This window comes from Podarcis erhardii (assembly GCF_964252035.2).
Source record: "Podarcis erhardii genome assembly, chromosome: 17".
NCBI classification, from domain to species: domain Eukaryota; kingdom Metazoa; phylum Chordata; class Lepidosauria; order Squamata; family Lacertidae; genus Podarcis; species Podarcis erhardii.
The window spans coordinates 9,904,383-9,919,709 of NC_138515.1; the positions used below are offsets into that span (position 1 = coordinate 9,904,383).

At 43.2% G+C, this 15,327-nt stretch overlaps 1 protein-coding gene across 1 annotated transcript in view; it reads right to left on the reverse strand.

Moving 5' to 3' along the window:
* RIMKLB (ribosomal modification protein rimK like family member B) overlaps positions 1-13,086 on the reverse strand; it is a 34,821-nt gene extending 21,735 nt beyond the window's left edge. Inside the window, exons 1-3 of the mRNA XM_081845419.1 lie at positions 12,928-13,086; positions 11,822-12,240; positions 1,403-1,622 (exon numbers count right to left, since the gene is read on the reverse strand). Coding sequence (XP_081701545.1) covers positions 1,403-1,577 — 175 coding nt within the window. The 5' untranslated portion in view covers positions 1,578-1,622; positions 11,822-12,240; positions 12,928-13,086. The remainder of the gene's footprint in view (positions 1-1,402; positions 1,623-11,821; positions 12,241-12,927) is intronic.
* Positions 13,087-15,327: the final 2,241 nt, after the last annotated feature.

Sequence of the window (15,327 nt, forward strand, 5' to 3'; positions counted from 1 at the left end):
ACCCACAAACAATTAAGCTTACTTCTTCCAACCCAAATTGCAGCAAGGAAGGCATTTTCAGTGAGGAGGGGGTTTGCAGGGAGAGTTTAACACTTCCCTCATCAACTGCAATCCCCCTTCCTGATTAGCCCTATGGCAATTAGGCTTGCAAAAAACAACCCCAAACCTCATATTTTCTCAAACAAAAGGGTTTTTGCAAGCCTAACTGTAGTAGAGGAGAGGTGAGACAAGTAATGATGCTGTGGGGCTGACAGGGAGGCCCCTGTGGCTGCCCAACCCTGCTATGTTACGTATAAAGAAGTCAGAGTTGAAGTTCATATCCAAGCTGAAGGTCTGCATAGTAAAGTCCTCATCCTTTCTCATAAAACAATTGGGCTGGAGTAGAGCCATGCCCATGGACTTTGGAAATGTTACCATAAGAATCACAGGAGTCAGAACAGAATTGGAAACCTAAGTTATTTGTACTGTGAAAGTCTCTGTAGACAATGGTGGCATGATCGAGTTCCAGCAAATTTTTATCTGCTACTAAGAATTCTGCAGGTGCAGCAGTGGGAAAAGGGACACAATCCACCCTGGTGTAGAGTCGCATGGAAGTCTATGTCTCAGCCTCAATTTTAAAATTAATGTGTAGCAATATCAGGGAGTACATGCAAAGCCTTTGCAGTGAGTGAAGCTTTAATCTCTGCGACTGCTTCCACCCAACACTCAGTACTCAGAGGGCCTCTAGAGCACTTGACAACCTGACTGTACACATGGCAGATTGGGGCAAATAATCTCTCTTAAACCCCCAAAGCATTGGCAATGGAGGCTGTGCTTAAGCCACTAATTTTTAAAGAGTTGACGCTCAGCCTTGAAACAGCACTCAGGCAGAAAAATACGACAACACAATTTGAAATGAAACACAAACTTTTCTCTGTTTTGCTTTTTGGCATTTATAATTTAACAGCTCACAGGCAAAGGCATTAGTGCCTGAAATATCAGGCCAATGGCCCATCTAGTCTAGTACAGTGGTACCTCGGGTTACATACACTTCAGGTTACAGACTCCACTAACCCATAAATATTACATAGGGTTAAGAAATTTGCTTCAGGATGAGAACAGAAATCGTACTCTGGTGACGCAGCAGCAGCAGGATGCCCCATTAGCTAACGTGGTGCTTCAGGTTAAGAACAGTTTCAGGTTAAGAATGGACCTCCGGAATTAATTAAGTACTTAACCCGAGGTACCACTGTATCTTGTTCTCACAGTGGCCAACCAGATCCCCACGAGGTCTGAAAACAGGACCTGAGTGCCATCTCACTCTTCACAATTGTAATTATCAGCAGGTGGCAATCAGAGGCATACTTGCTTGATACACCATGTCCTCCCAACTGTCACCTTTCCATACAACCTTTATTCTTACCAAGGTTTCCTTGCTCAATGGTCAGGACCACTTCATCCATCACCAAAGCTCGGAAGTCCAGGTCCTCTTCACAACATTTGGCCTTGAGTGCTCTCAGGATTTGTTGTTGAGGGTAGTCTTCCCTAATACGACGATCCGTTAAAAACCAGAGCCTGGGAGCAACTGAACTACACATCTTGAACTAGTCCCACAGACGTCAGGTCTCCTTTGAAAGGAATGTCTAGAAAATTAAAGAAAGAAATTTAGCACACAAAAAGGTTTCTATCTTTCTCATTTACTACTATTTATTTGTATACAACGAGTAATGCATGTGATCAATTTAATCTCAATCCATTTCAATCTAGACTTCAATTTTGCACATGCCACACTGCTCAGAATGATTACATCCTGAGTGTTCTTAAAACTGTCACCTTGGCTTACAGCATCTATTTGAAATCCCAACTGTGTTACTGAGGAAGATGAAAGCTGAAACATTTAACTAAACTGTCTTTGATACAACTGTTTCATCAATCACTTATTTTTCATATATAAATAATGTTTGACAGTATCCTTTTAGGATCCAGGGCCTACTTAGGCTGTTTGGTTGCTTTAAGATTGGCAAGCAACACATATTTACTTAGTTCTACAGCAAAATATGGCAACATCGGGAAGATTAGTAACACTACTAAAAATGCCTTCACTGATAATCTCACATACCATAGAGGGAGGGAGAAGAGAAGAGGGAGGAGAATGTAATGTAATGTAAGGAGAATGTAATCATTTCCATAAACCATACATGCCAAACCTAGTATGAAATATCTCAAGGATTTAATACTAAGGTGGGGGTAGGGTGGTGAAAGGGCCCATATAATGAAAGGACGCCTTACTGGCAGTCAGACATTTTCATTTCAACGCAGAAAGTGGGGCAACAAGAATGAGCTGTACCCCTATCTGTACAGCCCCACCACAGGCACCCTTTCTTGGTCATGCTGGAGTGTGACAAAAGTCAGAAACCTGAAAGTGGGTTTTATTACAGAACTGCGGAAGTTGCCCTATAGTTTAAGATGTATTGGCTTTTCAACACTCTTAGGTTTTATAATAAAAATCTTAAAAATCAAATACAGTTTGTCATATTGGTATGAAATCTGACACAAAGACTCAACTTGATGAGAGGTATAATTTGGCAAAGAAAGTTCTAAATAAAATGGCTGAGTTTCTGTACTGAGGTCCAAGGATCATACATTTCCTCTCCCTGCCAACCAATTCCTCATTTGGAATGTTTAAATTATGTGTTGTATTTTTTAAATCAAATATAATGCAGGCCTGTCGCTTTCACTGGTTTGCAAATCCACTGTGGATTCCTAAAGTTACAAGTTTCGATGCTCATTTTAATCACTGTCAACTGATCTAAGGGCAAATTATGCAACATGTCTGAATGTCAGACTGAGACCAAGTGAAACCTGTTTCTCCAAGAGAAAATGACCCAGCAATGACTTGGGCAGACTATAGTACTGAATGTCAATAGTTAGGAAAAAAAAGTTCCCTGTTCCTGCTCTATCAAGGGTCGCATGTTGATGGTGGGAGAAGCCAGAGCCAACGTTGGGGCAAGGTTAGCTCACTTTCTCCCTGCTTACCCCACATTCTTCCTTCCTACCTGCCTAACAATATGCTAGAGAAAGTGACTGATTGTACTTGCCAGAGGGCTTCCTGCCCCTCCTTCCATTTTTGCTTCCCCCTTGCCCTTTCCAGGCTCCTCCACCTGTATGAAATTAGGCCAAATGGGAGCAACATCCCATGTGTACAAGAGGATAACATATGTGCTCCTGCTGCATGCATTCATGCATAGTTACTGCTACTAAGTGTAAGTGTGTGTGTACACACACACACACACAAGGAGTGTTTGCTGCATACATGCCAGCATGTAATAGTGCACTCGTGTGTGTTTCCTGTAGCATAGGGGAGCAGCAAGTGTAACAATGGGTGTGAATCTGAACTTTTTCTGTGGATATAAAGAGAGAGCCCCATTGAGCTACCTTTATCTTAAACATGACCTGGAAGGCATGAGTACATATCCTGATCTCCTAATTCTTAATGTAAAAATCAGTTCATTAATTCCATCTCACCACCAAAGGTACAGTCATACCTCATGTTATGTTCTTTCAGGTTACGTTTTGCGGAGACCCGGAAGTACTGGAAAGGGTTGCTTCCGGGTTTCGCCGTTTGCGCATGCACGCAAAATCTAATACTTGCTGGAGGTGTAAACAGGCAGAAGGGACACTGTTTAACATGTGATGGGGTTGCAAAAAAATTAAGAACTTCTGGGATATTATATATGAGGAGCTAAAAAAAATGTTTAGGCAAACCTTTATAAAGAAATCAGAAGCTTTCCTTTGGGGCATTTTAGATTCAGATATCCCAAATGAAAAAAAGAGAATATTCTTATATGCAACAACGGCAGAAAGAATATTAATAGCTAGAAATTGGAAAAGTGAAATCATACCAACAAAAAAGGAATGGAAGGATAAATTATTTGATTATCTCAAACTAGCAAAAATGACGGTTGCAATTAGGAGACAGCCTAATCAAAAATTCCAAAAGGAATGGGAAATTTACAGAGATTATCTAAAAAAAACCAGTGTCCCCAAGTCAAAACCTGGATTTGCTTTGATTAATTTTCACAAATCACAACATGGATTACAAGTACGGTACGTGGAAAACTGTGGAAATGAAGGAAGGATAAAAGGAGCAGTTTAACAAATAGACAAAATAGACCAGGGTTGAGGCAGACGAAAGTCTATTAGAGAACAAAAGGAATTGGGATTAAAGAATATGGTGACATAAATCCGTATGTAAGAACTTATGGATTTATGGTTGTGTGTGTGTATTCCATTTTGGTTGTTTTTGTCATTTTACTATTTTACTGTGTGTGTTTGTTCATCAAGTAAGAAAACGAATAAAAAGCAAACAGGAAAAAAATGGTTGAGGAAACATGCAAGATAACCAGTTGTTTTGCAGGAGGATCATGACCTTTAGATTTCAAAATGGGTAAGGTAAACAAAATGATAGACAGACAGGAACTTGTAGTAAGTAAACAATGGTACAAAGGAATACTCATCCAGAAAGACCCCTCCCCTCTCCATAAGGGTCTATTGGTAGAAAATTGTACTTAAAATTCCAGATTTGCAATTGCTGGGTAGCTCACAGGCTCTAATGGGACTGTGACTTTACTCTCAAGGACCAGCTTCATGCATCACCTGACCATGGACCAAGAAACAAGTGAGAGAGATGCTGTAGCCTTGCTGGTACAGTAAATCAATGGGGAGAGCTCAACTCTCATGCAAAAGGTACAGATCTCTCATTCCTGAGTTGGGTTCCTCTTAGGGATACCTTCCCCTTTTCCTCTCTACTTTTAATGTGAGTTTGTGGCAAATTGCTGTGCCTATTCTTCAGGCTTTTGTGTGGTTAGGGATTTTTTTTACTCTTTAAGATCAAGGTGGGTATGTACAGTATGATTTGCTACTCACTTATATGTCGCCTTGCTGCCCGAAGCAGCATCCATTATTATAATTATAACTATTAAATTTGTATGCCATCCTTTATTCGTAGATCTTGAGGATGTTCTCAACATAAAAATATAAAAACACAAAATACCTGATAAAATTTTTTACAAAAAACCCAATAACCCCCATCCCATAAACACATTTTAAAAGGGTGTAAGATGTTCATCAGCCAGAGGCTTTTTTTATTTCATATATGCTCCTTTTATTTCATGCAATAAACCAGTCTTTCTTTATTCCTCTGATGTGTGAACCTCTTGCTGGGCATGAAGTTACAGGTAGGAACACATATTCATAATGAACACACACACGGACTCCAGCAAAAAATCCTAAATCTCTTGTGAGTGTGTGCTGAGAACAGCTCATAACGGAAGAGTTTCTATTCCTTATTTGTCTGCCCACCTGTTCCTCCACTGCTTCATTCAAGCCACTGAACAGTGCAGTGCCAGTACCTCCCCAAAGCTCATCAAATCATCTTCTGGGGCAACAATGAACTACTCCAGCAGTGGGAAGCCTTTTCTCTCTGGTGTGCCAAGATCTTTATCTGCCCAAACCCTGCAGGCCAAGTTTGACAGGTGGATAATAATGTCAGATTATAGCTAATGACTAATTTAGGCATGTCTGAATAATGTGCACGTACAGTGGTACCTCGGGTTATATACGCTTCAGGTTACATACGCTTCAGGTTACAGACTCTGCTAACCCAGAAATAGTACCTCGGGTTAAGAACTTTGCTTCAGGATGAGAACAGAAATCATGCTCCGGTGGCGCAGCGGCAGCAGGAGGCCCCATTAGCTAAAGTGGTGCTTCAGGTTTAAGAACAGTTTCAGGTTAAGAACAGACCTCTGGAACCAATTAAGTATTTAACCCGAGGTACCACTGTACGTTGAAACCCAGAAGTATCCCCCAAACATCATAAAGACAAAATGCCTCACAAAAAGAGGCAACGCAGGCTTGTATGTGCTCCGCTGACATGCACGGGGTTTTTTTACACCTCTGAAGTGTGTTCCTAATAGAAGTCACTTGGAAATGAACTTCCAAGTGAGGGCCACAGCTTCACCTGCCTCCCACCTGATATTGTATATGGTATTACAGCCAGGGGAGGATTGTTTGGGAGAAACAACTCCACACACCAGATTAGGACACCTGCTTGACCTTATTTAGCTCACAGGCTAGGGGTTTCCCCAATCATGGATCACACTGTATGCCTAACACACTTGCTGCACTATTGGGCAAACCAGGAAAGCAATAAACAGGAACTAAAAGGGGATAATAAAAAAATAGCCTAACTTGCAAGTTTGGTATAAACATTACTATGATAAAATATATGATGGGGGACTGCCAGCCCTGGGACCTAATTAGATCTACCAAGCTTCACCATTTCAGCCAAGTCATGTCCGGTTGCCCTACATCGGTTGTCATATGAGGCACCAGGCATGGGGCAGATGAAAGCCCAGCTCAATATAAAAAGGGTGTCCAGGCACAAAGCCCTATTAAAAATGCAGGGCAAAAACAGCACTTTTAAATGGGCTTTTGAAGGCCCCTGCAGGTAATAAAAAGTTACCCAGCATCACCGTGATGTCAAGTGTTTGCTGTGTGAATGGCTCTGTCCCCTTACTAAATTTTATCCGCATGGGGAAGGGAAATAATGACCTGGACCGCTGGCCAGATTCAGTCCCCACCCCTGATATATATAATGAGTTTTCAACACAAAGTGGTTTCATTTCTAACTAAATAATACAGTGGTACCTCCGGTTACGAATTTAATCCATTCCAGAGGTCCGTTTGTAACCCAAAGCCGCTCATAACATGAGGCACGCTTTCACTAATGGCACCTCCTGCTGCTGCCGACGCACGACTTCCGCTCGCATCCCGGGGCAAAGGCCGCAACTGGGAGCATCTACTTCCGGGTTAGCGGAGCTCGTAACCCGCAGTGTTCACAAGGGGGATAGTACATAACACAAGGTTCTACTATAGAAGCAAAGTGTAGTTAATTTTGCCATGCCTCCCACCCTACTACAAGCCTCAGCTACTTAAAATGAATAAAGTCACTCACAAAGTCTCTCTTGATTTGTCCTTCACTAGAAACTTGTGTCACCTTAAGGGTCTGTTTAAATACACTCATAGTTGCAGACACCATGCCTCACACTGACATTGCCACACTTTCCTGAAACTGTAGTTAAGATGACTCAGGAGGTTTTAAGGCTGGTCTGTTCTGGCTTGGTTGAGTTTAAGCTGGTTTAAACATTAAAAAGGTGGGAGAGATACCTTCTTGCATTTGCATACAACACTTCCCATATATAATCTTCATGCAAAAAATGCTGCTCACTATACTGATGTGTTTAGCAGAAACGTAAAGGGAACAAACCCAAAGTTGTCTTCAGAGGTTAATACACACCTAGGTTGCAGTATTGACACCTACTGAAGAATTAGTTATTAGTTATTCCACAATAATAATCCAACTAGCTAAATAATGACTCCACTCCCACTTTTCAGATCTTTTTATAGGTACTGCACAAATTCAAAGTCACATTAGTTGTTGAAAGTTCAGGTCAGTGAGTGTTATATATTCTCTGGATTAAAGAGTTTAAGGCTGTGATCTCGTGCTTGGAGTACAAAGCTGAATGTGAACATAAAAAGCAGTTCGCTATCAAAAGATCACAACACAAATGGTCACCTGGTCTCTAAAAAGCCTGGCTTATTGCTGTCACAAGCCACTAAGAGCACTATTGTGGAATTTTGACTGCACTGGATAAGGCAGTTATCTCTTGCAGTCTAGTCCTTATAAGGTGAGCATTAAATACATCAAAATGGCCATCTTAAGAGTAGCTAGAGACCTGCAAATCTGCTTTTTATATACAAGAAACATTTTCAAGCCTATACCCATATAACTGGTCTGCTTTAAGACAACAATGGTGCAAACATTGGAGAACCTAGTCTCCGTGGACCATCAAGCCATTTTCCTGTCTCCTTTTAACTGACAAGAACAGAAGGAACTGTTATTATTATTATTTATTGAATTTATATACCACCCTCTACACGCAGGAACTATTGTTCTGACCTAACTTCTTCTGTCTGCAGTATGAGATTTTGCAGCAAGAATGCAACCAAACAGATTTTATATGGAGCTCTCTTGCAGCAATTTTTCAATCACATAGTATTGTTTCTCAACCTTAACATGCAGCAGCCGTAAGCTGTAATTTTTTTTACCAAATAAAACAAAATCAAGTATTCCTTTTCTATGCCGGGCAACAAAAATGAGTAAGATGTTTCCAGATGTTTTTCACCACTAGACCTGAAGGCAATTTATAAAATGTACACCACTTGGTATGAGATCTAAGGCACGTGATTTGTGATTGTGACCTATTCCTTAATTGTCTGTGGAAAAATAGGGGGGATGGGTGAGGAGAAAAATCAGCATTAGTTCTTTGCCTACTACTTGAGACGGACCCAGTTCCAGGATTCACAAGCATCTACTTAAACTGAATATAGTAATTTATTTATTTTTGTGAGTTTCCATGTATATTTTGTATCTTTCCTTTCCACTGAGGCGGAAGCAAAATGGCATGAATATCCTGTTAAGAAAACAATAATCTACAGTAGCCTTTACCTAACCTCATTGCATTGCACTATTTTATTCTTTAACAAAAGTTGTAAACCACTTGATTGTAACGAAACCTCAAAGTGGTTTACAAAAAAATATCAATAAAAGACAGTTAAAAACAGGTGTTTTAGAAAAACTTAAAGCAAACCTAACTAGAATCAACAAAAAACAGATTAAAACACATTTAACTTCTTACATGTCTAGATAGGCTTGTTAAACAAACATGTTTTAATGCTGTCTTGTATACTGCAAGTGACTATTATCAAAGTAAGAAAGAGTGTTTTATCACTAGAATGCATCCTGAATTAGTCAATATAAACTACTGTACAACACTAGTGCATAACATCCATCACAATAGGCATAGTATACATTGCGTAGTCATAAGAACACGAGACTCTGGTGATGGGGCAATGGGTCTCTGCAGAGACTTTGTGTAACTACAGTGGGGTATTGTGGATGAAATTCAGCCCAATTGTCTTGGTTTGTAGAGAGGTTTTGTCTCTGCTGCAATATTATCCTTGAGTGTCCATGGGAATGAATGACAGCCAGTCACCTATAAGCGTGAATTAAGCATAACCCCCGATTTCTCTACCAGAAGGGCTTTTTTTGCAACAGTATTCTTTTTTTGCTGCATATGGCAGCCATTTTGTGCTGGCGCCCACGGCACTTTTATCAATATATGAATACCAGCACCCCATTTTGTTATGAAAAATGCACTGCTACCAGCAATCCCTTTTTGTGGAGGGAACTATGAAGCTTGGGTTCAAACAGTAATGAGATTGACGAAGGTATGAACACCAGAGCCCACCTAAATAGTGTGCAGCATCTCCAGCTCCCAGGCATTCTGAAAGTAAGTAGGGAAACAACCAGTGCACAATTTTAAGAGGATGGGAGCAGTAAGAACTGATATTTATTTAATAGAGAGAGCAAGAGAAACAATTTATGTAGGTATACAAATTAAAGTCTCTAAGCAGCGGAACTGGAGTATATGGAGTCCAATAATGGAGCATATACAAAAGTGAGCATTCAGAGACAGTAAGATCTGCCTATGTCTACCTAGTCCTCGAAAGCAGGGATGGGCCTCGAGCCATTACACACACTTGGTTTGGAGCTGCTGCTAAAGAAGTGCTGAGGCCTTTGGCAGAGATCTTTTTGATCACCTGCATTTGTGGAGATGCAAATGATTGAACCTAGGACAGTCAGTACGCAAAGTAGGAGCTCTACCATAGAACTATGGCCCATGTAAAGTGATGCACTCAAGGATACCACTGGAGTGGGGGGGAGGAACATGTTCTGTTGATCGCAGCGCATCGATTCAACTATGTCCAAAATTGTTTACTACATCCCATAGAATTCAATGGCAGGACTGAACAGCCCTTTTCTGGGTGGCCCTAGCCCTTAATATCTCTGGCACTGGATTATGTTTCTTGGGGTGAAACTAGAAAATTATTTTTTAAATTACTTTAAAAAGCTAAATTGTTTATTCCATGATACATACTTTCTTCAGGAAAATCTTCCGCCACTATGATGATTAAAGCCAAACCAGACTTGATTTTCAAGTCTTGGGCACAAAACTTTTCCTTCACATATTGCCAGCGTGGGCAGGGGGCAATCTGGACAAGGATCCTGCCATGAGTTCAGAAGAATTTAATCCATTGACCTCTACTGGGGCCATGATGTGAAGGTGCTGTGAGCTAATCTGTACCATGACCATAGCACAGGGTTAAAGCTCCTTAATGTCAAATTCTCAATCTGGAATGGGGGTGAACACTAGCAATTTCTAGAAGAAAAGGCTTGCACTCAAGGACCAACTACATGACAAATGTGACATGTAGTTTGGCCCCTAGGCAGGAGCAACCCTTCCTATATGGCTGGGAATAGAAGTCAGCCTGATTGAATCCCACTAACCACCAGACAGTGGACAGGACCCAAAAGGTCAATTGCCACATAATGGAATTAAAGTTCCTTACAACATATTCATTTAAATTACAGCCCAGTTGTGTAAATGTAAAAATAATTTAGCTAAAATACTACTTCAAAATGAGAAGATTCAGCAGAAGAATGGACAAGTGCAGAATTTCAATACACTTAGGTAAAAACTTACATGTAAAGAGTTGGTTTAGACATAACACCAAAACACGGCTTGGCATTACGTGCATGAGTCTGGCTGGTCCCTCAGGCTCACAAACTCCACCTCCCATCTCCAGTGCCTTCTGCACAGCAATTTATAACCTTCTTTCCTAGTATGAGGTAACCCATAGTTTGCCACCTCATCCCAAACCAGCATTATGCTTATCCAGCATAATAAACCAAAGCCCACATGCCTGAGGGCCCAGCCAGGCTTGTTCATATAATGCCAAATCATGGTTTGGTATTGCCTCTGAATCACCCCAATGAAACAAATACAATTCCAAACCACATCTCAGATACTTTAAACCCCATTGGTTGAAAACTCTGCTCCATCATCTGTATAAGCAAATTTTGGTTCTTAGAACATAAAAAATATTTTATTTTCCTTTCATTAATTACAGGCTCCTTTCAGGAATATGCCTGCCAAAGTGGCTCACAAGGTATTAAAAGCATAAAATGAAGCACAATTTGAAATTGAGCAAGCATTAACACAACCTGGGAAGCCTGCATACAGCTGCATATTCTGGCTGTTCATCCTCTCTCCATTATAGAAACAGCCACTGCAGCCAGGTGATAAACTACACACTTCTTTGAAAGCATCCGTACATCAATACCACCACTACTCTGCATCCCTTTTTTATTTGCAAAATACACCAGTCTGGAGAGAAAGGACTGTTTCAGCTACTGTGTTTGTCCAACTGCAGAACCATAAAACATTGCTTAATCTTCCAACTCATTTTGTGTGTCCTCCCATGCATTTGGTGTGTGTGTGTGTGTGTGTGTGATTTTTTTCCACTCACTTGTACAACTCATCCTTATTTTTTGTACCATTATACTAAAAGTCATCCCCTTATGAGATGATACAAGTCTCTGCACACCCATTAAGTCTGCATTCCTTTTTGCAGGTGCCAGCTATTTCCACATAAACGGCACATAAACCCCAAACTTGTAATGCACAAGGCAAGAGATACAAACCCTCTTTTCAATGTTTTACACTAACACACACAGTCATCCCTGCTTCCCCACCTCCACCACCTCCACCACCACGCTCACCATATTGAGGCACGTCTCTTCACCACATAGTAGAGTGGAGGTGGAGTGAAACAAAACAGAGTGAATGAATAAGTGAATAATGGTAGTGTAACTTACCCAACGCTTGGGGGTGGGAAGAGCAGCAATATCCAGAGACTGTTGCTTCAATCTTCCTTCAATGCAAAGAGGCTTTTCTTGGGACCTTCTCTCTTTCTCCCCACCCCACCCCAGGGAGGTAATCAAGTCCTCTCAGTGCCTTTTAGCTCTTCAAGCTTGGTTTGGTCACAGAGCCTCCATAAGAAAGAAGCTGTCATGTGAACTGTATTATCCTGGTACCCCAATGAGTGATGCCTAACTACTGCTCTGAAGAGTAAAGAAATGTGGGGGGACAGATTTTATATTCCTCCTCCCTCTAATGAAGGTTGATAAAAAAAGAATCTTAGATTCTGAGGATTCAAAGTACAGTAAACTCCTCTTGTGTTTCTGCTCCCTCAGAACTGGGCCCCTTAAAAAGCTGCACCTGGCACCAGCAATATCTAGGGAAAAAAGAATGAAAAGATCCAGGTTAGTTTGCTACACTTAAAGCTTAACACAGTGGTGTACAACAGAAGACAAACTACATGGTTAAATTCTCAAATTACTAAAGCCATGTGTAACCTAAGGCAACTTCAAAGGGGGAAAGAAAGTGGCCTAACAGAGCTTTACATTTTTGATAGTTAAAAAGACAAAATCTGTGCCTTGGCTTTAGTAAAAACTTGCATTCAACACCCACGTCTTAAACGGAACTACTGTCATACAGAAACGAAGTGAAGCCAAATTAATGTGTAAAACTGTTAAGCCCCCAAGAAAAGCAAAGGTCATTGTTTCAGGCACAGAGTTTGCTTATACGGAATAAGCAGAATAATTACTACAAAACGGACGTTAGCACACAAGTCTGCAGGGATATTGTATTTTCTATCCAAGCTACCGTTCGTTCGTTCTTTAAAAAAAAGGTATGTTTTTTTAAAGGTCCAACAGAAAGGGCTTTAAGATGACACAAGCCAAAAATACACTATACTCCCCACACGGTAGCTTTTGCACGTCGACACAAACGCCGGAGCATCCTGCGTTCAGACAAAGAATTATAAAATAAAATATGCACGTGCGTTCCCCATCTTGAACACAGAAAATGAGTCAGAAGCCAATATCACGTCGGCAGCACGGCTTTTACACGAATGACTAACCTGGTTGCTTCTTTCCGACTCCTGTTCCTCCTCCTGTGAACAGCACTTTGGATTTAGGGTTGGGGGGGTCGGGGGGGGGAGAGAGAAAGAGATGCGTCGGTCTTCCGACCCCTCCCTGGGTTATTAGGGAAAGAGGGTTAATAAAAATAAACTAGGGGGGGGCCTCAAACAGGGGGTGGGGTGGGAGAGGGGGGAAGGGGAGAAGTTACAGCAAAACGAAGAGGGCTAAACCACCGCTTTGCGAATCCGAAGAACAAAGATTGGGGGTGGGGGTGTTTTTCCCCCCTCCCCTCCCCGCCCTCCTTAGTACCCTGCCCGATTATTTCCGGTGATCATGATCAATAATTGGGAGAAATTGCGAAGTACGGCTGAAAACAAAGGGGGGGGGCGTAGACGGGTGGACGGAATCTGCCCCGCCCTCCTCGCGCGCGCTTTGAGGTGGGGGGGGGGAGCTTTCTGCGAGTCCACAACCCAAACCGTGAAAGTTGGGGAGGGGGGAAGGAGGGAGGGGCGACTTGCCCTCGTTTAGAAGCGAGCAATTAATGCCTCCCTCCCCCCTCGACTTTAAAGGCAGGCAGGCAGGCAGGCAACCAACCCACCCGCCCACCCAGCTCCCGCCCGCCCGCCCCCAGAGGCTGTTCTGCAGAGCGAGCCTCCTCAGAAACCGCCTCACGGCCGAGCTCTGCCTTCCCGACTGACCGACCGACGAGCCGGATGAGGAAAGGATGGGGAAAAGAGCAGCGGGCGGTGGGGGGGAAAAAAAGCGGGCAGACCTAAAGAAAAGAAAGGGAAAGGGTTAAAAGGGAGGGGGACGGGAGAAAAAGCGGGGAGGGGGGGAACCGAAAGACGCGGCCGTCAGCGCGCGCGCCCGCGGCGTGAGGGGAACGAGGGAAGGCGTCGAGTCTGTACGCGGTGAGAGGGTGGGTGGGGGGAGCGGGAAGGGGCGCCGCCGCCGCCGCCCCTTTTCCCTCGCGCGCCCGTTGTCTCGAAGCCCCCTCCCCTTCCTCGCAGCCAATCAGGCTCGAGGAGCGGGAAAGGCGCGCGGAGAGAGCGCGAGCGGGGGCCCCGCCTCCCCTCGCCGCCGAGCGCGCGCCCCAACTGGGCTGCCGCCCTCTGAGGTGGCTCGGATCGTTACAAACTTGGGGTGGGGGCGCTGCGTGTTGTGAGGGAGAGACAAGGGGAAGTGAGCTGGAAGCAGCCGGGGGAAGTGCCGCCGCCGTTCCTCCTCTCCTGGCTCCGACGCGGCGTAATGGTTCCCGGCGAAGCTGAGGAGATATTTAACCCCACGCACCCCAAGAATTCGTGGCCAGTTCTACATCCCAACCCCTCCTCCGCCAAAAATATATATTTTTTTTCGTCGTATTCGCCCGCTTTGTAGGCCTCTGGAGTGAAAGGGAAACGCGCAAACGTAAGCCCGCGCTTGCCCTGAGGTGCGAACGCCTCACAGCGAGGGCTCTGAGGGAAAAAGGAGTGGAATAACGCTGAAAAGAAGGAGAGAAATGATCTGGATTTCAATAACTGTCACGTTCCTAAAAATACTGTCGGCATCTTTCCATGGGGTGGGACACTCGCCGCCCTCCACCATCAAACTGCAGGTGGCAAAGCTACACCCTCAGCCAGGAAAATTGCCACACCCGGTGCCGTGGCGCAAAACCAAGAATCAGCACGTGGTTTTTACATGGCAGCCCCCCCCCCCCGAAAAAACTGCTAAATTGCACTTTGCATCAACGTTCATCAGCTGAACTGTGAAAATTGCAGAGCCATCCTGGTGCAAAAGCGAGGAGATCATGCACACATACATGAATTGGCATGGTTTTTTCCTGTATAGGCTTCCCCAAAAGGCATCATGAAATGGGGGGGGGGCGGTTACAGATCCAGGGCTTCACAGCACCACTATGAGGCAGAAATGTCAATCCACTCCACCTATCCACATGGATTCTACCTAAATTGTCATCAGATCACATCCCTGCCCACAGTTTGCACCACAAAAATAGGTGGGCTATGTGTTCCCTGCACCACTACAGCACAAAAACATGGACTCAGGACACTGAACCTCATAAATTCTCTTGATTTTTTAACTGAAGTGCCACAAAACGTCATCAAATCACTTACCAAGTATTTTAAGGCATGCCAGAGTGCCTTGTATGGTTTATGCTACGCTAGTGGTGAATCCCTAGGAGACGGGCAAGATGAACTCTTCTAAATGAACACACTACACACAGCAACCTTATGAAGCAAGCCAGTGTTATTTCCATATTACAGATGAGTGTAGAAACCACCTATTGTTTAGGGCTGCTGCCTAATATTGCTGCTGCCCCCCAGCTTGCCGCACATTGCCTAACATGAGTTCTCTTAACCCTATGGAGCAACTTCCAGGAATTCATGCTCGCACATCTTCAA